The sequence below is a fragment of the Thunnus maccoyii genome, chromosome 16 (assembly GCF_910596095.1).
Source record: "Thunnus maccoyii chromosome 16, fThuMac1.1, whole genome shotgun sequence".
NCBI classification, from domain to species: domain Eukaryota; kingdom Metazoa; phylum Chordata; class Actinopteri; order Scombriformes; family Scombridae; genus Thunnus; species Thunnus maccoyii.
Genome location: NC_056548.1, coordinates 18,654,270 through 18,679,612, shown reverse-complemented (window position 1 = coordinate 18,679,612; position 25,343 = coordinate 18,654,270). Strand labels below are relative to the sequence as shown.

General features: G+C 39.8%; 2 protein-coding genes across 4 annotated transcripts in view; one reads left to right on the top strand and one right to left on the bottom strand.

Moving 5' to 3' along the window:
* The window catches only part of LOC121880708 (formin-1-like), a 51,294-nt gene extending 50,408 nt beyond the window's left edge, over positions 1-886 (bottom strand). The window contains exon 1 of one of the 3 annotated variants that reach the window (XM_042388167.1): positions 754-886. The gene's annotated coding sequence lies outside the window, so the exon portion shown is untranslated. Of the gene's footprint in view, positions 1-214; positions 366-410; positions 723-753 lie in introns of those variants that run through there. The other 2 variants (XM_042388169.1, XM_042388168.1) reach the window with 2 other exon arrangements.
* A 2,379-nt stretch (positions 887-3,265) lies between these two features.
* The window catches only part of LOC121880709 (ryanodine receptor 3-like), a 114,333-nt gene continuing 92,255 nt past the window's right edge, over positions 3,266-25,343 (top strand). Inside the window, exon 1 of the mRNA XM_042388170.1 lies at positions 3,266-3,787. Coding sequence (XP_042244104.1) covers positions 3,740-3,787 — 48 coding nt within the window. The 5' untranslated portion in view covers positions 3,266-3,739. The remainder of the gene's footprint in view (positions 3,788-25,343) is intronic.

Here is a 25,343-nt window from a genome sequence, read left to right as displayed (position 1 = left end):
GATACAAAAGATACTTTGTGACATCTGTGGCACTACAAATTATTTGAAAGCCAATGCAGAGCTAGTTTGACAGCATAAAAAAACTGCTCCTTTCAAAAGAGTGGTACCATATCTCATTGTAAAACCCGTTTGTTAATTAACTGAATGAAATCCAACACTGCAGAGATTAAACTACTAGATTCTATTTTAGTATTTTAGAACATGTCTTCCCAACCTTTTTGATCTCCATCTTCCTCTTACTGTATGAGGAGACGTAACTATTCCGAATCGCATTTCATCAACATTTCACAAGCTGCCGCATAAAATCACACAAGGTGACGACACATGCAGTGCCCCATGTTAGGCTGCCAGTAGAGATGTTTACAAGCAAAACAATGCACGTTTTCCTCACTTGTGCTTCAAATGCTTACTTCAGCATTTCGCAATATCTCCCAACTGTTTACATCATAATATAATCCCGTGGGCTACTGTCACCTTGCAACCAGAGTGCATTGCTCTGTGCTGAAATGGCAGCATAATTAGACTGCCCTTCCGGCGTTCGGGCTGCTGCACGCAAACTTAAAACTGAAATTAAGATATATTCCAACTAAATTTATTCTAAATTATATCTTGATACATTAAAAGCCCGTATCGCCACAAATGAGCTTCAGTTTGATGCGCTATATGCAATTAGAAGCTGAAAGTGCGCTGCAGTCAACTGCACCTGCAGCACGTAAAAGCAGCGCAGTTTGTAAGAGATAAAGAGTTACTTACCCGGTTAACTTGCACGGAAAATATTTCTTCACATCTCTACTGCAGCCAGCCAGTGCTCACCGCTGCCTCACTGGGCTTCTCTGACTAGAATGACGGGGGTTTGGTCCAATGATAAAACTCAGCGCTGGCTTCCTGCTCTGTGATTGGTTTCTTATCATTTATCCAACTCCCACATTTTGAGTCAGTGCAGCTGCAGCTTGCAGGTAGGCCATGTGATGGGTTTCAGAATGTGTATCGATCTAAGAGGGAGCGAAGTTTGGCTGCAGTTAATTTACTTAAACAGTCGTAGCAGTTTCCAGTATTTCCCAGGCTAACCTTAAGATGCACACGCAGAAAGATAAATGCATAGAGAGGTAATGCACCAGTTATTTGGTGGCCCGAGGTGACGTTATTCTGCACCAAACAGAGACACCTAGTGACTAACGTGTGCATCAGTCGTTATATTATCTGTTCCAATTTATGACAGGCTTCTCTTGTTTTATTTCCACCATAGAGGTTGTTTGCAGTCCATGTATGTTTATATTTTAGAGTGCAGGATCTCAAAAGTACCTAAGAAGTGTCTATAAGAAGTTACTTTGTGAACGATTAGAATTGAATGTTTGCTTATTTACAGTACACATTGTAAGTAAGTAAAGTTTATTTGTATAGCGCTTTTCATAGACATTAGTCACAAAGTGCTTTACAATAATACAACATACGAAAAAGAAAGAAATCATAGCAGATGAAGAGACCACCCAAGTCACGCGATTAAAAAGTGCAAAACTAAAAACCAAAATACACAATGAAAAAAACAACAACACAATACACAATGAAAATACACAAAAAAACCACAAACACACACACTCACACATATATATATATACATACATACATAGATATCTATATACACCATGTAAAAAAAAGGAGAACATCTATACATATATACATACATATATGCATATATACGTGTATGATTGGGATTTCAATCAAGTTTGGTCAAAAGTTAGGCTTTGAAATTAGAAATTTAGAGTTTAAGAAATTATAACACTTAAATTTACATCTGGCTATCCTGGTAGACATCACTTGTTAATGATAAAATCCAAATAGTAGAGATACACCTAAATTGACTATTTAAGTAGTTCTGCAATCCAAAACAGTTCATGTTGGTATGATGCAGCTCTCACAAACCTTACTTTTACCTTACTAGCTTGTGTAATCACTTTTATAAGGTGATGAAATGTTATGGGTGAATTTTACAGGGGGTACAGAAATATCAATATCATTAACCTGCTTGTTTCAACAGAGCAGCTGTTGATCAGGTTGTAAAGTAAGTAAAGGAGAGGTGGCTGGAGTGAAGAGGAGAAGGGAAGTATCAAGTGCTAAAAAGAGACAACATGAAAAAAGTAAAAAGGTGGGGAGGAGGAAAGGGGGGAAGGGAGGGAAGAAGGAGACATATGAGTGGAACAGGTTTGTAGTTCACAGCATTGACGCTAGAGGGCAGCATCGCATCTTGAAAAGGGGCCCCACATGTTTACTGTTTTGTGGATATCAGTAGGTTTCATTACACTCTGGCTGTGGGTCAAATGTGGCCCAACTTTGGATAACCAAAGGTCATACTCATCAGTGTTACCATACTCTTCCCACAGAACAAAAGACCTTGCATGGCATACATTAATTTTTTACTGAGTTTAATCTCATTTAATACATAATTTAGTGATGATTCATCCAATAAAATGTTTTAAATAATTAAATACATTTACAATAAAAATGTCGCTTTTGCAGGCTAGAATGTGCTCTTCATCTTCTTTATGGGCTCTGTTCACAGTGAACACACAGAGTAAGTTTACTCAGCTTTTTATATCCCGTCTTTATTGACATTTGCACACATAATATAATAGCATATATTAGGGATGGGCAATATGGACAAAATCAAATATCACAATGTTTTTGACCAAATATTGCGACAATATTGTAGGGATGACTACTGGTGCTTTCACAAAATATTTACACAATGAGGTTTTTGATAATTAATCATCAGTAGTATGGATATAATGACTCAAGGGGTAAATGCAAATAATAGAACAGCTAGAACAGTCTGGTAAATTCAGAAAATTACATTACTTTACTGTAATGCAGCCTTTAAAACCAGGAAAAGACACTTATGCCATGTCACGATATAACAATATCAAAAATCTAAGGCGATATTGAGTCTCATATCATGATATTGATATAATATTGATATATTGCCCAGCCTTATACATACATTAAGATATATCATTTTTTATAACACGTGTACAGATTACATTTTAGGGTAAAATAAATATTTTAGGAAAATGCTGTTTCTTTTACATGCCTGCTTTTTTAACCGTGGTAGTAATACATTCTCTATCCAGAAAGAGGACCAAGTTAAGCCCCGCACTGATTGTCAAAAAAACCTCAAAAACCTATTTCAGTTTTAGCAGCCTGAGAAACTGATTATTACATTGTATTTAAGCAGAAGCATGGCTGAGCTGCGGGGTGCTGACCATGGTGCTGATCTGGACCAACACTGGAAACCGCAGCTACCATTATACCTTGCTCTCTGATTTCCTTCCACACATTACGTTTTCTGACAATAGGACGAGAAAACCAAAAACAACGAGGTACCCATTAGATAGCGACTATTTCACTCAATTTAACACAGTGATGTTTGAATTTTCGCGCTTTCTCGCTTGTATTAATAAGGTCTGCCGGTGACGTCGAAGATAAAGCCCCCGCTGCTGTATCTTGGATACACGACTTGGCTTCTCCCTGTTTCCCCGCCACACCGTCCCCAGTTGCTCCAGCCCACCGATGCTGACACGCACTCCTCCTCCGGGCGGTGAGCGCGGCTTGAGCACAGCGGCTTGAGTGACACATGCTGCGGTAGTCTCCCCGCTGTATGGCCGTGGATTAGCTATATGCTAATATCGATAGGAGAGAGGAGCCAGCGGAGGCTTCCCGAGTCTGAACAGGCTCCTTTGCAGCCATGGCTGAAGGTGGAGAAGGAGAGGATGAAATCCAGTTCCTCAGAACTGTAAGTACATTTCCTGCCGCTTGTACTTAAAGCGCTGCGCCGGCAGCTGTGGAAAAATGTGTAGCTCTCTTTTTCATGGTACCTTGCGAGTGGGATTATTTGTCGATTGCCAATTGTTGGCTATATTGACAGATGTTTTTTGATCCCATAACCTTTGATAACCCTCTATGGCTTGTTGCAGATCTTAGAGGCGGTGTTAGTGCCCTATTGTTTTGCGCATCGCTCACTGAGAGCTATTGTCTTTTCTGCAGTCTCCGTATCAAGAAGTTGACAGCACTATTTCCTTTGCCATGTAAAACTTACCTATGAACCTTGCTGCACCATTGTAGCCGTAAATGGTCTACAATTTGACAGAGGTCGACTGTGTGAAAAACACTGTGATGTTGGTCTTGAACGGACTTGCAGAGTCAAAAGGCTTGTTCTTTTAGCATCACTTAAATCTCCTTGAGGAAAAAGGGAGTTTTGAACCAATGTGCATGCTGTATCCTACTGTATAATATATTCTAACGTGGTAGCCTGGCAGTGTATGCTGCCTGGCCAGACAGTAGCTCCAGGGTTCCTGTGCAGCATCAAAGGTCTATGCAAATGAACTGAGGACAATATTTTGTGATAAATACATTATTGTTGCACCCAGGCCAAAATACTTATGATGTTTTAGCCAATTTAGACAGACTGTATGCTCATAAAAACATGTAATTTGGTAGTAAATAGGCTGGTGACTAATTGCTCTTCTTTTCTTCGGTGCTGAACTACAGTAAAAATGTATTTCCTTAGTTGAAGGTGAGTGTTGAAGCTTGGAAATACCTGGCAGTGCTTGAGGAGAGACGGATACTTTCCGCTGTTGACAAAATATAGATGATGACATGATGTGCTCACTTACGGTAAAATGCACAGAGAGGCATGTCATGTCTGAAAATACACACTCGTCTAAGGGGAGATGAAGGAGCGAAGAGCTGGAGGTCTTCCAGATAGACCCCCGAGACAGCAGGAGGTGTTTGGTTGCACATATCACTGGAACTGCTGCTTGTGGTTTCCCTTTATTAAGCTGCTCACAGATGCGTAACCTGCTGTACTTTGAGGCAAACGGAGCAGAGATGCTCTTGTTTTTTTTCTGTAAATGATAGTAACCCAGTTATTTTTTTGTTGAAATTTCTTTGCTTTCTTTAGTCTTAATTGAGAAGCTTTAAAGCAGATGTTACAAATGAATATCTTTTAATAATCAACCACATTTTACTTCACAAATGTCAAAATGTCAGGTCCCCTCGGTCCCCTTTAGGCATAAACAACATAAGTGATGGAATCTTGAGTAAGTTGGTGTTTTTGCACTGAAAGGCTTTCTTATCCACAGGAATAGCAGTGACTCACTAAAGGCTGATACCTCCTGCTCATTTATCCCACAGTCCTCCAACCTTTTAACCACAGCACATAGAGGTCACCACATCAGCATGGCTGCCACTCCAAAAAAGAGCTGACATTTCAGCACCATTGCTCCTCTTTTCTGGGCTAGAACCTTAAATGCCCCCAATCCACAATCAGGATTTGTAGAGGCAACCCTATATGAGAGTTGTGGATTTAATTCTTTTTGCTTGCTTGACTGTTTTGGTCACATTCACGGTGAACTTTTTTTTTTTTCCCCAGTTGTAACCCTGAGAGAAGAAGTGAGATGACATTGACTAATAGGAAACTGCTGTTGCTTTAAAAAGGGTTTAGCAGCTTGTTGCATCCCTCTACACAGGGAAGCAGCTGAAAGGCTGGATGGTGTTGGGATGAGGGTGCAGTGAGCGAGCTTGGTGTTCATGAGTGTAAAAGTGTGTGTGTGCGTGTGTGTGTGTGTGTGTTGAATGCAAATTTGGAGCTTTAGCTGTGTGGTGCAGTCAGGCTGCACCAGACGTGCCACAGCAGAGCACAGTGCAGAAATTATTCATCAGTTTAAGCAAGACACAGCTGAACTACTCAGCGTAGAGGAACAGAACAGATACACATAAGAGTATGTACATGCCCAGGCATACATGTACATGCACCCGCATTTCTCTACAGTACATGATTGAGTCATTCCTGCAGAAACAAATGCTCAAATAGCTTGCACGTATGCATACTCAAACACACATGCATGGCTCAGAACTTGCCTTTACATCAGTGCTACTTTGTGGGCAAACAGTCTGTGAGGATATGTAGAGGCTATATTTCCTGCCGGCATCCAAATGTTGGCTGTTACCGGAGTCAAGGAGCTTGATAAAGCAGTTCACAAACTGCATTTTCCCTAACAACACAAAGTAATTTCCCTGGAGTGATGGCAGAAATTACCCCAGCCGGACTGCTGCCTATACAGCCAACTCAGTGGGAGGAAAGGATAGGAAGAGAGGGAAAGAGCGAGGATGCCTCAGCCATGGGTAATTTGATGTTACAGGAAGAGGAACAGTGCTGATTGTGAGCCAGGAGACTCAGAGAAAAGCTCCCCCCCCCAAAAAAAAAAAACTGCTGTTTTATGTCAGAGGGGGCAAGGGGCTGCACAGAGTTTAATAAGGCTGCATATTCTACAGGAACTTTATTTATCCCATTTGGAAATTGGAAAATGTCCTCAGATGCACCAGCTCTAGCAGCAGTGGCTTCATAATAAGCAGTATAGTGAATAATATGAATAAAATATTAACTTATGGTAACATGGCTCAGGCTGCTCATTATGCAAGAGTAGTTTTCTAAATGAATTGGTAGCCCACTGTGTTTTGTGTCATTAGAGCAGATGGGAGAGTAGAGGAAGAAGAGGGAATCGTAGCAAACTTTTGTCGTAGACTCGCTCTGCTTTTTTGTTTTAATTCGAATAGCCATACTGACAGAAGGCCACTTATTAGTAAAAAACATGGTACAGTGTGCGGTGTGATCATGCGTGCACAAGCACACGCGCACAGCTTCTCTGTTGCAAGAATCCCTGCTAGGCTAATATCAAATTCTGGTGATCTATTAGCAGTTTGAGTGGGAGTAGCGACTTTGAAAAGGCCAGACTAGGGCTGTGACTAATGCACAGTGGCAGCACTCGGCTTGTTTATGTGAAAGCACCGGTCTCACTTTGCATCCAGGCAATGACTGTCAATGCGGCAACACAGACGTAGTGCATCGAGCACCGACAAGCAGACAGAAAAAAATTAGCCACATCAGGAAAAACAAACAAACAAATAAGACCATAAAGCAGTAAAGTGTTGATTTTGGCTGTGCTGTCTGCCCCTGACATCAGTGCCAGAGCTCACTGCCTCCTCACCCACTCATGTCTTTGTGAACACCCTGCTGGTTGTTTCCTTTTCATTCCTTTGTTGCTGTTGCTCTTTTTTTTTGCTTCTCAAATCCGTTGTGATCTAGCACTGCTTGGCATGTTATCGACATGTATACTGTGGAGGATGTTACCTGCGACTTGAAATGGTGATGTGACAGATCCTGGGAGGGTGGAGGCTATATCTAACAGGTCCTCGCTATCCCAGAGGCAACCAAAGGTGCCCTTGTGTGCAGTCAGAGATACAGCATTCTCAGTATAAAACCGCATAGAATCATCTTTAGTTAAGCCATATTACTTAAGCAGAGACTGTAAACAACAGCTGACCTTTCATTACTCTGAAAATGGACACGTCAAAAAATGTAATTTCTCAGTCTTTCAGTGTGTCCTATATGTAAGTTGATACTTGTTTGCACAGATTTTTTGCCCACAAGTGTCCCTCACATGCTTCATACTTGGCTCCTCCTGTTACTCTGTCAGTTGCCCTGTGTATAATTATTGGAGATTACCATGAAATTGTTCCCACTGATGGGAATTTAGTTCAGCACATCATCGCATTCTACTTGACACTAAGGAGGGTAGCTCTAATGTTATTATGATGAGGTCTGCTGTCATTTCATGGTTGAATTAAAAAAGTAATAGCTCAGTTTCATTAGCAACCGAGAGGCATTTTGACTATAATGGTGCAGATTTGAGCGCAGAGATTCACTCTGAAATTGCTTTGTGAAGAAGCAAATTTCATGAAACTAAGAAAATGTTGATTTTTTGAGGCAAATTCTCACAGGGATGTTGCCTTGTCTTGTGTTTTTGGTGTATGTTTTTGTCAGCTGTGACATTCACTAGTGAGATGCAGAAAACTGATGCTGTGTATGAAAGCTTGTCTTTCTTTATCTCTATATAAATTATTTATTCCTGACACACAAGTCTCGGGCATCTAACAAGTGTGAAATCGAACTGATTTACTGTGGTTCTTTCCCTGGATAAGTTGCATTTAAACTACTGAAGATGCAAAGTTGTCATGCATAAGGCATGCTATTGATCAAATAGATTCTCTATTTTTCTGCACTGCATATGAGCATATACTCACAACCCTGCTGCAGTATTGATTTCCCTCATATATCCTATTAGCATAACCTCAGACAAATTCACAATCCTCAATTTTGTACTTTCAAACCTCAACTTGTAGAAAAGTAAGTTGGTGCCAGGTTTGGTGTGGAAGTGTTGTTCAGCAGGGGCTGTTTCTCTCCGTCGCATGATGAAGATGGACAGATAAGATAGGCCGGTGATGTAGAGGGAATTAAGCTAGCGGGACTGCCCAGAGACAACCCAGTGTAAAGCTGCTGTAATGAGCTATTGATCGTGCCACCAAATGAAGAAATTTCCTCAGTAATGTCAGTGGCATGCAGTAAGCGGGCCTGATTGATCTGGTGTTTCAGAGCATGAATATTTAATGAGGCAGTGTAGGAAGCTTCCTTCCAAAGAAGACCCTGTTGTTCTTTTCTTTTAGTGTAAAACCTCCAACGCGTCTGCCATTTATGTTTTCAACTATAGTATCAAAGGGCTGCGAGCCTTGATATGACAGTACTGCCTAATGTGGACTTCTGTCTGATATGTGTTCATTACTGACATGCTGCTGTGGTCCTTAATATACTTACAGAAGATGTACTTTGTGTTAGAAGTGCAGGTTGCAATTAATTATTGTTTTAGTTATTGATACAGCTGTCTATTATTTTGTTATGGAGTCATCAATAACTGAGAGTGTAAGGATACAGGATGTTGTATGCTGTACAGATTGTAAAGCCTCCTGAGGCAAATTTGTGATATTTGGCTCTATAAATAAAAACTGACTTGACATATGCAGAAACAACTTTTGAATACTTAGGATGTTAAAAGGCTTTTAACTCGAATTCTCGTAGGACACTTTCTCATGGATTATCATGACAAGGTGTCCTTTTTATGATAACATTTATGGACTTACATTTGGAAGTTCAATAAAGTTAAATAAGGATGCATCGATCTGCCAGATTGACCTTATTAAGTATATCAGGTGTTGGCCAAACATGACTCATCCACATTAAATACCGTTTCTAAATCAATGTCAATAAATAGTGTTTCCACTACCACTTAAATTTATTTAATCATGGCAGGCCACAGTATTCCCTGGCCTCATGTTACCTTACTTAAAAAAGTTAAGGTATCAAAACCGATGTTGGGAGAGAAAAAAGACGGCTTGGTGCCGCCCTACAAGTTTTTCATGTAGCAATCGTTTCAAGGTTTTTAAAGGGTATTCATCCACTCTTTAATGTATACACAGTATATTAAACCACTACTACACAAAGCTTCACAGATGATTATTTTCAAGATACCTTTGGGAAAGACTTGGATATAATAATTTATCCCTTATACTATAGTTTAAATATCTAATTAGGACCTAAATTAAAACAATACATTTATCTACTGTATTAAATTGCTCTCCATAATGAGAAGTAGATTAGTCCTTTCACCAAAATCTTATGCTAAACAAACTTTTACTCCTCATCAAAGCTAATTAAAAACTGAAAAGTAAAAAGTATAATAACTATATGTAATTGTGTAACTCTTTACACAAACTGTAATACAAGTAATTATTAATTATTAGGCCTCCTGACAACTGATTGGGCTAACATACCTGTTCAAATGTACCGTATGTTTCTCATTGCATTCGTAATTACATTCATTACATTCAAATAAACAACACCCACCTAGTCAATCCCCTAATTGTTTGTCTTTGTTTATAACAAGTCAGTTGTTATTCACACCAGGAATGAAACATCTATTATACCCTGACTGAGACTCCCCTTGTACTTTTCACTTTATTCACAGACCAAATAATTTCCCTCCCTCATCTTTATAAATAGCACTGATGTCGATGAGCCATAGTCCTTTTGGTTTTCTGTAACTTCTTTTGTTCTTGGGCCACATCCTGATATCAATGCTTGGCTGCCTCTGACCAACAACAATGCAGTGCAATTAATCCAGAAAGCACCACTGACAGCATACACACATACAGGCATGAGATTGTTGCCTACCACTTCTGTTACTTTCAAACATGGCTGCTCATTTTCTTGGCAATAGAGGATAGTAGCTTGTTGTGGTATGCCATCAGTAGTCTCTGTAACGCCACAGCCCAAATTAGTGTTTGAAAAATATGTTGAGCACAATTAGAAACCCCATTTATGTAGAAGACACTGTCTTAGCCAGTTAGCTTTATGTATTCTGTGATACTGCTATGTGGCACACAGCTTCAGTGTTGTTCTCCATTTCCTTTCCCCTCCTGCCATCTTGTTTAATTCTAACTCAGAAAAGACTTACGCACCATACTTACACCAGCCACTGTTAGTCCGTTGTTAGCTGCCGCCTCCTCCATAGCTAGCAGGGCCATCTCTGCATCTCTGTCTCTGCTTCGCTTTGTCATCTCTTCTTGGCAGTTAATGTTGGCTCGCATATACAAGACTGTATATCCAAATCTGCTATATTCCAAAAGGCTGTGGCTGTGCATGACACCCTTCTTGGAAATGCGGCATTACTCACTGATTGTAGAAAATGTGTGCCCTGCACAAATGTTTACTTGTACTTTACTTTCTCACATTTATTACACCCCCTCCAAAAAATACTACTCATTAAGAGCAGAATTTGTTTTAGTTGTAGTTTCTAAATACTTAGTGATGTACCTGAGTGATGTCTCTATACATATCAAAATACATGACCTGCATTCACAGGATGCATAATATCCTTCTTATACACGTATCCCTCTACTGTACCACAAAGCATTCCTCTTTTACCTCTTTCATAGACCAAACCTTGACAGATAGATGTCCGGTTTGCACATGGTGTACACTCTGTGGAAACAAAGATGCCAGGATGGCATTTCTCATAGTAATTCTACTTAATCAAGAACAGAAGAAATAGGAAATGATTTCTAGTGTCTATGCATGAATCTTCCAGATGTTGTCAGGCTCTCTCAGTTTTATCTTTGTTTTCTTGATCATTTGATGATGAGTCGCTACACAGCAGGATGGGGTGCACTGCATCAATTACATCCTCCTCCAAGGTACCAGTGTTTGGTGTCGTTTTACCCAAAACAAACCAAATAATCACCTTTTCAGTTCTAATTAGTTGCAGGAATGCTACCAAATCCATCCATCCAGAAAAGTTTGGCTCGTTTAAAACTTTCCGCAAGACAAAACGGATTCAAATCTGATTGAGAAGAATGTGTCAGTGGCCCATGACAAACAATGTACAGCTTTCATTGAAAATGTATTCATCTTTCTTGAACAGACTCATTGAGTAGTGTAGATTCCTGCTAATGAATAGTTAAATAGTTTGGTGCATGTAGGAAACAGGAAGGAAGAAGTATTAGCTCACTTCCTGTGAACATTACTTTCTAAAGTGCAACTAAAAATTCGTTTTCTTACCTGTGCAACCGGCTGCTATGTTACCACAGAAACAATGACAGTGTTTCTAACATTTTACTGTTGCTAAAAATCATTAAAACTCTTCCTACTTTTGGCTGCACTTGTGAATCATTCTCTTCCTACATAAAGCAGCTTTGGTATCTGCCATAATTATGTCCAATGTTCTGTCTCCCCACTGTGCCGCTAATAAGCCATTTAGAAGAGTGTTTACTGCTGCAATCTGCTGCTGTTGAGGCTCACTTTACCCTCCTTTATAGGAGAAAGTTGATTGTCTTTCTCTGAGTTTGCTGAGTTTTTAAGCAAACCTTGACAACCCTCTGAAAATGTAATGCCAGATTGTTGTGCTTTGGGCAAAGCAGTCCCAGTGCCACCAATGCACGTTAGCGAAGAATCTAATTGACTCGACTGAGGGTGTGTAATTGAGTAATTTGCAGGATCTTCACACATAGGTGCATCCGGCGCAACAACAATTGCTATGTCGAGAAAATCCAGTGATGTTCCCCCTCCAGGCAGGTGCCAATGTCCCGGCTTTTTCATCTGATATTGACAATGGTGGCGTTTCCTACCTCATAAAAGATTCATAGCTCTTTAACAACCTCTGTGTCGCACCACGCCAGCACAGACAAAGAGATATCACTTTCTTTATTGGGCCTTGTTGCTGCAGAGTCAACGATGTGCATAAAAAAAAAAAAATCACTTGCCGGCAAGCAGGGTTGGAGATTCATGGCGGTTGCATGTACAGCAAGGATAACCACACACACATGCATTATTTGATTTCAAGAGCATTTGCAGCTAAATGGTTGTATAGCTTTTTTGTTATTTTCTTGGTGACAACTTTTATAGTTAGCCCTGCGGGTGAGGGAACACATAGAGATGGTGGAGCATTTTTTATCCCTCCACTGGGCTGAGTATCTCTGCAGCATGGCTCAGTTCTCTCACCCCCCGGTAGCACTCCCTCCCAGCTTGGAGAAGTGTTACTGTGGCAGTATAGCTGAGGAGCTGACACTTAAAAAGTGCCTTAGCAAGCTCTTAATGGCCTCTTCCTGAAATGTATGACAGATCAGAGTGCTGCAGGTTGATGTTTGATGCAGTAAAAATTACCCTACAAGAGGCTGTTTTCCAACTCTCAGCCTCTCTTTTTTTCCACCTGCTTTTTCATGACATGTTGCTTGGGGTGATATGTCCCTAAATTTTGCAATTGTCACCAAGTCACACTTTCTCTGCACTATTCCTTTGCTTCTGTCTGCCTTCTCTTTTCTGTGATCCTTTTCTCTGAGTCTCAGCTGTTTTGTAGCTTCGACACGTGAACCCCTCAGCTGGGCATCATCACCAGTCCCTGAACAAATAGAGTTTGACACAGTGGTGTCTCAGCTGTAGTTCAATCTCGGCTCTCCTCTGTGCCGGGGGCCCAACACAGCCACACTCACAAGCATGTGGATGAGCACTCTGAAGAATTTAAGTCATGTCAGGCCTTAAAGGACAATGGATATTTTTATCACACAGAAGCTGACATTGCGATCACTGTTATTGCATATGTAGGGAATACGTGTAATACTGTTACATTGTCCAGGTCTCTGCAGAACAGAGAACATAATAATATAATTTCGGGTAATCTAGTTAGAATATAAAACCGTATCTTTCTTGGCAAAATCCTGGTTTTGAGGTCAGTTTTCCCTTTAGGACTTTGGAATTGTAGGATATCACTCAGAGCTATGGATAAGATGAAGTCCATCACCCACCTTGGCCTAAATATGAAACATGCCAGCATTAACTGTAGAACTTAGTCTGTTTAAAGGATTAGTTTGACATTTTGAGAAATATACTTATTTACTTTCTTGCCGAGAGTTAGATGAGACGATCGATACCAATCTCATGTCTGTCCAAAGCTATTGCCAGCAGCTGGTTAGCTTAGCTTAGCAAACAGACTTGAAGCAGGGCTCTGTCCAAAGGTTAAAAAAAATCTGCCTTCCAGCACCTTGAGCTCACTTCCAGTTGTATCTTGTTAATTTGATTCATACAAAAACTGAAGTGTGGAGTCCCCACAGGTTGTCTGGCAGCCTCACGGTAACAACGAGGCAAGTCACTCATCCCGGCCAAAAAAATAGCTTGGCACACACCCCCAACTGCAAGTTGGCGTTTTTACACTTTATTTATTGTGTGAATTAAACAAATGAGATAGAACGTGTTAATTAATGAGCCTTAGAGGTGCTGGTAGGCAGATTTTTGAATCTTTGGACAGAGCCAGGCTCTGTATCACCCTGTTTCTGATCTTTATGCTAAGCTAAGCTAACCCAATCACCATCTCTGGCTTCATATTTAAAGGACAGACATGAGAGTGACATCGATCTCATCTAAAGTGAATAAGTGTATTTCCTAAAAACTATTCCTTTAAAACAATGGCACATAGACATAGTAGATAGTCTTATACATTAGCAAATGACATAACATCCTTTCCTTGTGGATGGGTGCAGGCCATGGCAACCCTGAAATACCTGCAATCACTGCTCCCTTTGATATTTTAGGCCACATATAAAGTACTTCTACATTCGTGATAAAGTAGCATGAAGTGTAATTTCCATCCCTGTACCACTCGGGTCTTTATCTAGTCTCACACAGTTGAAATGCTGAGTCAAAATTCATGCTTCGCTTCCTGGACACAGGATGGTTACAAATGCACCTGTTAGTGCTGCTCTCCCATGGGCCCTCCAGGAAGCCTCTTCCCCTAAAAATACAACACATTTGCTTGTCAGAAAGTAGAAACAGCCTCTTTTCTGTTCTCTGTGTCCTGCCACAAAAAGTCTCAGTCCCCCCCAGGTAAATGAGGCTATTTTGTGGAGGGGAAGCAGTGCAAGCCCCAACTATAGTTCTGTCACATATTGCCCCTAAGCATCCCCAACGCCCTCATGTAGTCAGGGGAAAAATGCAATACTACCCCAATCTTCACCCACAGTCACTCTATTGCCTCATCGCAAAGCACTTAAACATATTACAGAGATGTTCACTTCTTGTGGTTTTCCTTTTTTCGTTCAATATCCTGGAAGCCTGAAGCAAAGAAGTGATGAAAATGCTTACTTAGCCTTTCACATTAAAGCCACCGCCGGGGAGGAGAAGCAGTGCTGCAAGGGGCAATGAAACACTTTACAGCCTCCCTCCTCTAGTCCTTCGGTACTGAAGCATGCAGACAGGCTCAATACCTCTAGACTTGGGAGGGGTTTCATCTGCCTGCAGAGCTCACTTAGAAGCACTCTTTGTAAACTTCTCCTCAGATTACCTGTAGCAGGCCTCACTCGTAATGGACAAATCCTTTGACTTTGAATTTCTACAGCTCATAATAATACATTTAATTTGTTCCTCACTTTTCATTCATAGTGAAACTCAAACTGCTACAGTATTAATAACATAGAACATACAACATAAAGAAAATAGTAATAAGAGTTAAGATGAAAAGGTCTTCCCAAATAGAAAGGTTTTGCTTCAACGTTGCAAAGCTAACAGCAGCTACAAACACTGTGTCATTTAAGATGTGGCCATTTTTCACCCCAAGCTATTTGGTTCACACTGATCGCCATACCTGTCCAATCTTTTAGATGGATTGCCTCAGTCCATATGGTTGGTGCTGTTCTCAGCTGTATAGTGTGAGTGTATGGTGATTGGGTAATTAGATTGCCTACAGTAATTAGACAGTCTAGGTCTGAAGCGCAATATGTGCTATATGACTACTACACACACACACACACACACAAACAACCTGAGAGGATCAAATATGGATGCGACTATTGAAGCAACAGAGATTAGATTATCTTCTAGTACCTTAGAAGTATTTCTCATTTATTTATTCTTGAAAAGTCAACTACACATTCTTACTCTTTTCAGGCAATTACCTGCTTTCAACCAAGCTAAAATAGAACAAAATTGTAGTTTAGCTAATATTTCTAAGCACAAATTTTCTCTGGGTGGTTCAGGCTGAAGTGAACCTGTAATCTCAATTGAGACATTATATCCAAATAAACTTGACTTGATCTGATATTGCAGATTGTAAGTGTTGATCCTGTACAAACAGTGTTGAAATGAGAAATGCTTTTAAAGATTCTCCAAACTGTGTTAGCCACGCCAGTGCAGCTCAGTATGAAGCTGTATGCATTTTGTGCCAGGGACTGGCCCCTGACACTGTTCAATAACATGCTGTAAAGCTGTCATCCCCAGCACCCTTAGCAAAGCCTTTAAAGGAGGCTGAAATTTGAGCGAATGTCAAGATTAATTTATAGTGTTACTCTGACCTGGGGATTTTAATGATGTGTATGTATGTGTGTGTGTGTGAGAGAGTTTCCTGTGCTCTCTATTGCCCTATTTCCCTCTATCATTCTGTCTGTGTTCAGAGGGCAGCATGTTCAGCAGTTTGCCTCAAGATGAGCATTAGCACTCCCATTTACACAGCGACACTGAGTCATGAGAACAAAGCACCCGCTCCTCTAGTCAAACTTTTTTTTCTCTTTCTGTTTCAATTTCTGTGGGTGTCACGCCACAATGTGAGAGAGCATTATACTATAAGTCTATGATTCACTCCAACAGTAAGCCAGCGGAGTGTAATCACCACCAGAATATTCTGGGACACAACATTTCTTATCTTACAGCGCTTCCTCTGATACTACAATGATGAAATGGAAAAACGGAATATGCATCTTACAATTAGTATTACACTCGCAGGTTCAGTCTACCAACTGATGCTGAAAAAGTCACCTTAACAAATACAGTATTGTACAATTTGACTCGTCAAAGCAGGAAAAGCACATGGGCAAAAAATATTAATAATGGCCGAGTCCTCACTTGAATTGAAGTGAGCCAACGTTCATTTTATCAGTTCCTGTGCTTTACCTGTTATGACAATTCAAAATATCTGCTGTGAAAAATGTCTATTGCACCGGCTATTCATAAATCCTGTGTTTCTTTTGGTTTGTTTTGTTTTAAACTCCTTTCTAGGTTCTTAGTTTCAAACAAGTGGTTTACTAATCAGGTTGCACCATTACAACTTAAGAATTGTCTAAGCTAGTAAAGACTTCAGTGATGTATAAATTGGTTGCAAGGAAACATCTACGGCACCATCCAGTCAAAAGCAATCAGCTATGTAGGCTAAACTTACAGTTTTAAGGGGGAAATTAAACCTTTACAAATGGAGGAGGTTATTTTGTTTTACATATTTGCATGCATGTCGGAATATGTGTGTTTCAGAGTTAATAGTATTCATCTAGTTTAGGAAGAATTGGAAATATCCAGTTAGCTTACACTAAGCTAACCAATGTTATTTGGTCCTTTAGCAAGACGTGAGCATAAGAGTTTGTAAGTTAAGTTGTGTTATATTTGTGGAATATAATTTGAAATATAACCAGTTTACGTTATTATGAAACCACATTTTATAGAATGCCAGGTCCAATGTTGACTGTCTTTCATATTGCCTGTTTTTCTCTTCACTACAAACGGGTTATATGTTAGCAAGCTAAGGTTAGCTTTGTCAGTTTGTTCCATTGACTGTATATAAAGATGAGCCAAACTAAGTTCACATCAAATACATTTCTCAAAGATGGTTTCATTTTCGGTAGTTCTTATCACGATGATGTTTGTTCAAGTGCTCATTTTTCGGAGAGGTTTGTTTTTAATTAGTTATCTGACAATATAAAAATGGGGTGTGACGTCATGATTGACAGCTGTGACAGCCACTCTCAAACCTCCGTCAGGCAGCGGAACAGCAGAGGGGGCGTGTCCCACGGGCTGTCATCCTGCCGCCCGACGGTACTGTGCAGACTCTGACTCTAAATGACATCACACAAGATGGCAGCTCCTGGAAAGTAGATATTTTGGCTTCACTTTTGCTTAGCGGTATGAAGTGGAGACACGTCGTCCATGTTTATATACAGTCAATGGTTGGTTCAGTTAGCCATGCAACAGTTACACCTGGCAGTTGCTGGATGTAGATATTTAGTAACAACTAATCTCTACCTTATAACTAGTTTGTTTTATGCAACTAGTTTTAATTAAGTAATATGTAAATATCTACTTAGTAAACTGTCATGTTATAATTAGGCTAAGTTTGACTTTATGAAGAGCAGTTGCAACCAGCTCCACGGTCTGAATCCTTTTTGATTCTGATAATTCAGAAGACATTTTTCAGTGCTTCCTCTGACAATGTAGGGTAATTGTATTGTGGAAAAAGGAACAAAGAAATATTGTATTCACCTCACACTCATACACAATTTTCAATTCAGTTCAATTCAATTTTTATTTATATAAATCAAATCATAACAGAAGTTATCTCAGGGCACTTTTCACCTAGAGCAAATCTAGATTGTACTCTTTATTTTACAGAGACCCAACATTCCCCTATGAGCAAGCACTTGGTGACAGCGGCAAGGAAAAACTCCCCTTTAATGGGAAGAAACCTCAAGCAGAACGATAACAACAATATAATAGAAATATGACTAATAATAATAATAGCAGGCGTGGGCGTCAAGCATGACCACGCGAGCACGGCATCCACACAGCCAAGGTCCACAGGAGCCCGCCGTCCATAGCTAGGGGGTCAGTGACCTCGATCCAAAGGAACTTGTAAGACTAGAAAGCACAAAAACTCTCCTGCTGTGGACAGCCTACCGATAGGCCGGGGAAACACCTGGCCTTGTTCTGTACCTACACTGTGAGAGTGGGTGTGAGAGGCGAGAGAGATGGAGGGAGAGCTTGTTGGGGGTGAAATTGCTGCCCAGCTGTATATTGTTCTGCAGTGTCTGACCAGTTGTATCAATCTGTCCAGAACAAAGTCTCAGTGTGTGAGTTGGGCTCTGTACAGTGTTGACTGGCAGCAGGACCCCTGGTGATGATGGAGACCAGTGGCAGCTGGTGAAATTGAGGAGAACAGGAGGAAAACTAACCCACGGTGTCATGTAATTTTACACTTGTTGGCTACTTATCACTACTTTCTTATGTTCAAGTTATATTCTTATGTTCAAATGCAGGGCTGTGCAGAGACCTTTAGAGGGGCAGGTGCTCAAAGTTAAAAAGGGGCACACAAGGGTGCATAACTGCCACCTTCTGCTTCAGAGTGTGGTCCAGAGATTAAATCCTAGCCATTAATCCTGTCTGTGTGATAAACTCAAAGAAAACTCTACTGCTCAACCACTTGGCAGGCTCATTAAAGTTTTAATGCTGAGCTCCTTAACTCCAGTCTCCCTAAATTCTTCCGTCATCGTCTTTCTTGATCATACTTCACTACAATCTATGATTGCATGCGTAATAGTCTCCTCAGCCAGGTGGAAAAAAATATGTGCAATCAGCCAAAATGAGTTGGCAAATATCAGCATATCAGCATATCGGCAAAAAAATCCAATATCAAGAATCCCTAGTTCAGATGTTTCAATTTACCAACAAAGTTAAACAAATTTAACTTCAAATTTATAGTGTTGTTCTATTGGGACAACAGACTTATGTTCTCATCAAAAACAGACAACATATCACATGATTTATGTGTTTCTTATTCTTAGTATGCAGAAATATAAAAAGTACCACAAAGTTTATACTCTGATACAGGTACAGATCAGTGCTGAATACTAAAAAGATTGAACACTAAAGACATTCACAGATCTAAAAGTTTAGGTTCACTTGAGAAAGTATTAATGCATGTATCAAATACATGACTTACACATTCTTATCTATAAGACATACGAAAAATAGCCTGCAAAGCTGACAACACTGTTGTTATTCTAGTTACTTTTGGTATTTAAAACGTTTTAATTCTGGTTACTTTAAGCTTATTACTCAATATACGGTCCAGTTTAAAAATAAAAAAGAATGAAGAAATTCTCAAAAGCAGCCAGACCTCCTGCACACTCAATCACAAATTACACAACATCAACAGGTGACTGAACAACCACCCAATTAAAAACTGGATCAATTCCAAATGAATCAGACTCTAGACAACTCACTGTAACTCTTCAACAGCTTCAGTGTCCACGCACTACCTACATCACATTATATGATCTCTGCTGCATTCTTGTTAAGGAGAGAAATTCACACAACAGCCACAGAGACATTTAATCATCAGAGAAGAAATTAGCCACCAAAGATACAGAGAGAGAGAGATAGTGTATCTGACTCACATTACCTGATGTCTTCTTCTTTCTTTCATGGAGATGCACAGTTCTTCAGGGCTGCTACAACAAGCTAACTGTTGCATTGGCAATTTGCACGTTATAATTTCTTTTCTAATATGCTACTGTAGAGAATTGAAGATGAAATTTGGAATCTGTCATTGGACAAACGCAATGTCAATATTGTATTCTAGTTGTTGATTGGTTAGGGGGATGTCCTCTGTTGGAGCTGTTGAGGTTATTTAATCAGAATTTCAATAATGGATTTTTTTCCATTGATGAAAGAAAAATGATTTTAGAAATGATACTGAGATTTGGTAATGGTTTATTTCAACCAGTTACTGTTTTTTGTATTTTGATCTCCTTCTTACCTTTCCTTAACATAGAGGAGGAGCAACCTCCTCTGCCTCTATGGACTAGCCTCCTCCGATGAAGACTTACTATATCACCCAGTATACTGTAGAGCAGTGTCACAAGGGGACAAAGACAAGTGGAGGCAAGTGCTGTGCATTTGATTTTTTTTGCTCCTGTGGGCAGGAATCCTTTCCCATTGCATCTCTACCTCCTTTCCTTTCCTCTCTTTCCCTCTTCTCTCACCTGTGGTGCTGTATCTTTCAACCTCAGATCAATTTGCTGTTGATTCACCAGATTCTTTGGCACCGGATCAAACTGAAGAAGCCAGAACAAATCTGACCTCAAAGAACGAGGCAGAGAGCAGAAAGCTGCTGCAGCTGCAGGATTGGAGTCTGGATTTTATCACCACAAGTCTTTACTTTGATGGGATATACTTAGCAGTGGCAATTTCTTCTTAACGGGAGGTGTAATTGCCTTTCCTTTATGAACTTTAAACATTTATACATCTTCCTCGCATCAGTGCATTTTTGTAAAACACAGGCATGTACCCACACATAAAATTGGTTGCTGGGTGGATGCAATTCTTGCAATTCAGATCCCAACCAGGCTATTACCAGAGCTATATGTGCATTACATTTTAAGAAGGTGACAGACAGTGTTGGTGACATGGATGCATGGTCTGTGGTTCTGTAGAGTGTCAAAACATCTTCCAAGCCAAAATCTGTTTCACGGATTCGAACGAGAGATGCATTAACAATGACACCACTTGTTATGTCGTTCCTGTCTTTTGGGAGCTTTAACACTGTACTCCCAAAGTGTTTATTATGCAGCGTTTGTTATTTTCTCTGCAGCCTTGATGCTTTAAACTTGAGATACAGTATCTCAAATGAAAGGAGATGATAATGTCATGAGTATAGAGCGCTGGGTGTAGCATAGTGCAAGCAGTTGAAATACAAGCCTTATGGGAGGCGTTGGAGCAACACATGAAATACCGGAGCAATTCAGTTGCCATCGCACCCAGACTCAGAGCGCTTTAAAAAAAAAAAAAAGAAAGAAAAGAAAAGGAAACATTCTGTTTTCCTGCAGAGAGATATTTTGCTCTTTTCCTCTGTTGCTCCAGCTTGTTTGTGTCTCTAAGATATTCTGTGACTCCAGCTTTACAGTTGTTACTGTAGCGCCTCCAGGATGTACTTGAGAACACATCGCAGAAGCACTGCAGCCCTGTGTGGTGCATGATAAGGTGTTAAGAGTCTCTTTTCTGTGAACTGATGGCACGGTCTGCACTGCACTACCTGCTGTAGACACCTCTTCAAACCAAAGACTTAGATACTCCAGACTCCACCTGAGAGCATTTTGGTTCAGATTGCTTCTATGTATCCCAATAATTAAGAGGAACAGAATAACTTTGAGCTACACTCCACAGACCCTTGACTTCTCATCTTTGTTATCTGGAGGGCTGGGATTAAAAAATATATATGCAGCAGTGTACAGTAAAGCAAGAGGAGAGAAAGAGATAGAGGAGAGTAAAAGAGATGCTCTTAAAATAATTGCACACCTATAAGGGCCCTAATGCCAGGATTGTATTTTCTCAAGCTGTAACAACCCATTACTTGCCTCTGAACTCTCTAATCACTCCTTACTATCATCAATAATGATAATTTATTTAGAAGCAGTATTGTCAGTGAAGTCCAGACTCAGGACTTTGGTGTTTTACAGAAATCTCAGCCTGAATTTCTGTACTTCACAGTTGAAAACGGGTGATTGGCTTACTGCAGCGTTGTTGAGGAGACCTTTGGTATGCCAACCTGTCACTATGCAAAAGTCTCCACCAATGTCATCATTCCCCTGCGCATCGGGAGAATGTGATTGGTTGAAACCAATAAAATAAGCCGAACTGTCATCATGGCCTGCTCATTGATATGCTTAAGCGTTACTCACACGAGTCTCGGAGGAGCAAGGTAGAGTTTTACGCTATTGTTTTAGTGCACACACACACACACACACACACACACTCACACAACGGAGATGACAAATGCATGGGTTTATAGAGAACAAAAGAATAAGAGTGAGAGAGTGTGAGAGAGGGAATATTATGTTAGAGTCAAATTCAATCTCAAGGTGCCCTTGGGAGACTCAACTCAGTTCTCACATTGTTTTAAGGCAACTGAATGATTTATGTTTCCTTTAATAACATCAGCTTAACCTGTGAAGAATCTGTGTCTTTTTTTTAGCCTAAAAGTTAAGCACAGGACATAATGTTGAGCAAGGTTATGCTGAAGGGCTGTATTTTTTGTAATTTGTGTTATTAGATCAATTAGATTTTGATTTCTTCTGGATTAGCACCTAGAAGTTCTGGTTTCTCTTTGTCTCTCTGATTTGGCTCCACCTTTTTAATTGTTCCTATAGAGGTACAATACAGAGATCTTTGCAAATGAACACCCAGAAACAGCAGTGTCCCCCTACAACCTGATGTTTTCTTTAGATTTTGTAAACTGACCCATTGCAAATCGAGGAGAGCATCTTCTTTCCTTGCAGCCTGGCTGACATCACTTAGTGCTTCACTTTATGAATGATTGATAGCAGCGAGTGTCCCTTCCTCTTCTATAGCAGTCAGGTACAACAGGGGATGAGTGAGTAACTGGGGTTGGTGACAGAGGGAGGAAGAGAGAAAGAGAGAGAGAGAGAGAATGTCAGATATTTAATTGTACTTCAGAACAGGGTTGAGATGGGGGAACGGGGCCAGTCGAGAGTTAGCCTCTCGTGTATGTGTGTGTGTGTTTGTGTGTGTGTGCGCCTGTCTGTCTGTGTGTGTGTGCATCTTGGCACTCAGACAAGCAGGAATGCAATACATGGATCGATACTGTCCTTATATGGCCCAAATCAACCATACTCTTGCTCCCTCAACTGGGAGACTGATTGCATGTTCCAACCCAGCCAAGTGTTGATTTGCCATATACTGTTCATTTCAAATCTGAGTTGAATAACATTTTCATATTGATCCAGGACTCTCCAAAGTCTCTACAGTCCCATGAATAGCACAATCGATTCCAGCAATCAGTGTTATCTCAAGTACATCTGCTTCCTACTGTACATAAACATGTACCTCATTTATACTGTGTATTATAATGATGCGGTGCATTTGTCAGTGTAAATACACACGAGGGGTTGGCAGTGCTACCAAAACAAAGATTATTATGGTTATTTGTATGATAGTGATATTCATGATAATATAAATAAATACTGAACAATTATTTATTATTAATTTTATTATTAACTTAGTTTATTATTAAACATCTTGCTAATGATTTGACTATGCTAGACTGTGCTAATCTAGTTTGACAGAACACATTTTTTTTCACAATTTTTTGTCAAAATTGTATTTTGAAGGCAGTTTTACAGAGTTGGCGAGTTCTCATGTAGCAGTTTGGTTTGTCTCTTTTTTGGTTTAACATCAGGTCACATGATCTCTGGCTCTCTTCATGATCAACCAGGTACCTCTGCTTGAGATGGAGGAATAAGTTTGTTGTGTTCCCCCATTTTACTGGTTAGTTGTGCACTCTATAACCAAACAACTCCTCCACATATAACTCCTCCTCCAGCAGCAATATTACATCCACTTTCAGTTTCTTGCGGCTGTACATACTGTAGTCATGAGTAAGTACATAATCATTTCACGACACATTTAAGGATAAAGCTTTCAATATTCTCTATCCTTGTTATTGCCAACAAATCCAATAAAAGGCCAAAATAGCAGACTAGTGATTTATTATGGTAGTAGGTCAGAGTGTGTGGGATCATTTGACAATAAATTACAGAGCCTGTGTTCATCAAAATGAGGGAACATGTCACCAAGTGCAAGAGTGTGTTCAAAAATATAGAATATGTTAGGTAGATAGTAAGGAACTTTATTGTCCACCTTGTGGAAAATTATTTTTGGCTTCATCACATTGTGTTAAAAACAATACAGTACAGGATAACTGACAATACAAGACATGATTGATGAGGACGAGTGGCAGGGAAACAGGATCAACAAACATTTAAAATGAATAAATAAAGTTAAAATAAAGTACAATAAAATAAAAAGGGAGGACTATGTTTGGAAAAATGCTGAGTAGGCTATGCATTCTGGTTGCATATCACCAGGCTTATTCTTGAATATCAAGATATGACAATTTTTTGTCTTGTTTAAAATTGGTTATTATCGTGAAGTATATGATATTGCACACCCCTGAATACAGTATTTTTTTATTTATTGCGAGGTAAAGGTCTTTACAGACAAAGGTTCACAATGTGCTCAGAATTAGAATCTCCCCCTGAACCACATCTGAGGCACTCGTGAGCATCGGCCCAAAAAATGTGTCCATTTCAGGGCCCTGAGGCTTGTCATATTGATTTTCATACAGTGCATCCAAACAAATGTAAAAAAGAAAATCAGTATATGCACATACAGTATGCATTCAGAGACATGAAGATGCTTCCTTATTTCTGTCTCTTATACATAGTGCTGCATTGTAATGGAGTGCTTTACTGTTACTACTACTGTACTACTGCTGCACTCTGCTCTCAGCACAATCCCCCTCATATTAAATAATGCAACCGGCCATTGTGCAGAAACCCCCCCCCCCCTTTCTCGTCCCATAGCAGCCCATATCAGCACATTTCTGCTTGCTCTGCTATTGTGAAGAGTAACTATGTCCAATTCAGCGTTTACAGGGCCAACACTATAAACACAATCAACCCATTTACACAAAAGCAGCATCAGATGTTTGTTTTCAGCTATTGTGCTCCTAAAAGAATGCAAGCTACAGTGCTACACCTGCCTTTTCTGAAATGTATATCTGATACAATTGAAACACAAAGAGAGAAAACAGGCTTGATGCCTATAGATCATCTGCATTCAAGATTTAAGCATTTCATTTATTCTTGCTCCCCGTTTATGACTTTCTTTAACATAAACTTTCAAATAATGTTGTTAATCATTGATAAAATGCTTACAGATTCCTTTAAAAAGACATTCAGTATCCCTGTGCCAATGCCTGTCTGATGCTGATATATGACAACCAAAATTAATAGAAAAAATATTGATTTAGACTCTCTGAGGGGTGCATTTATATTCTTATGACTTTATTAGTAGTTTATTCTACTAAGATATTGGACATGTCAAAGTGCTGGGAGCTAAATGCTAGACATCCAACAAGACAATTCTTTACCCGAAATATAATTAATATAGGCTTACAGTTCAAATAGATGCACACACCATCTCACACTTAATAACTAATGCAAGGCCCGTTTTTTTGCATACATACATGCATTCATTTACACAGACCATTATTTTCTTTTAAAACCTTGAACGT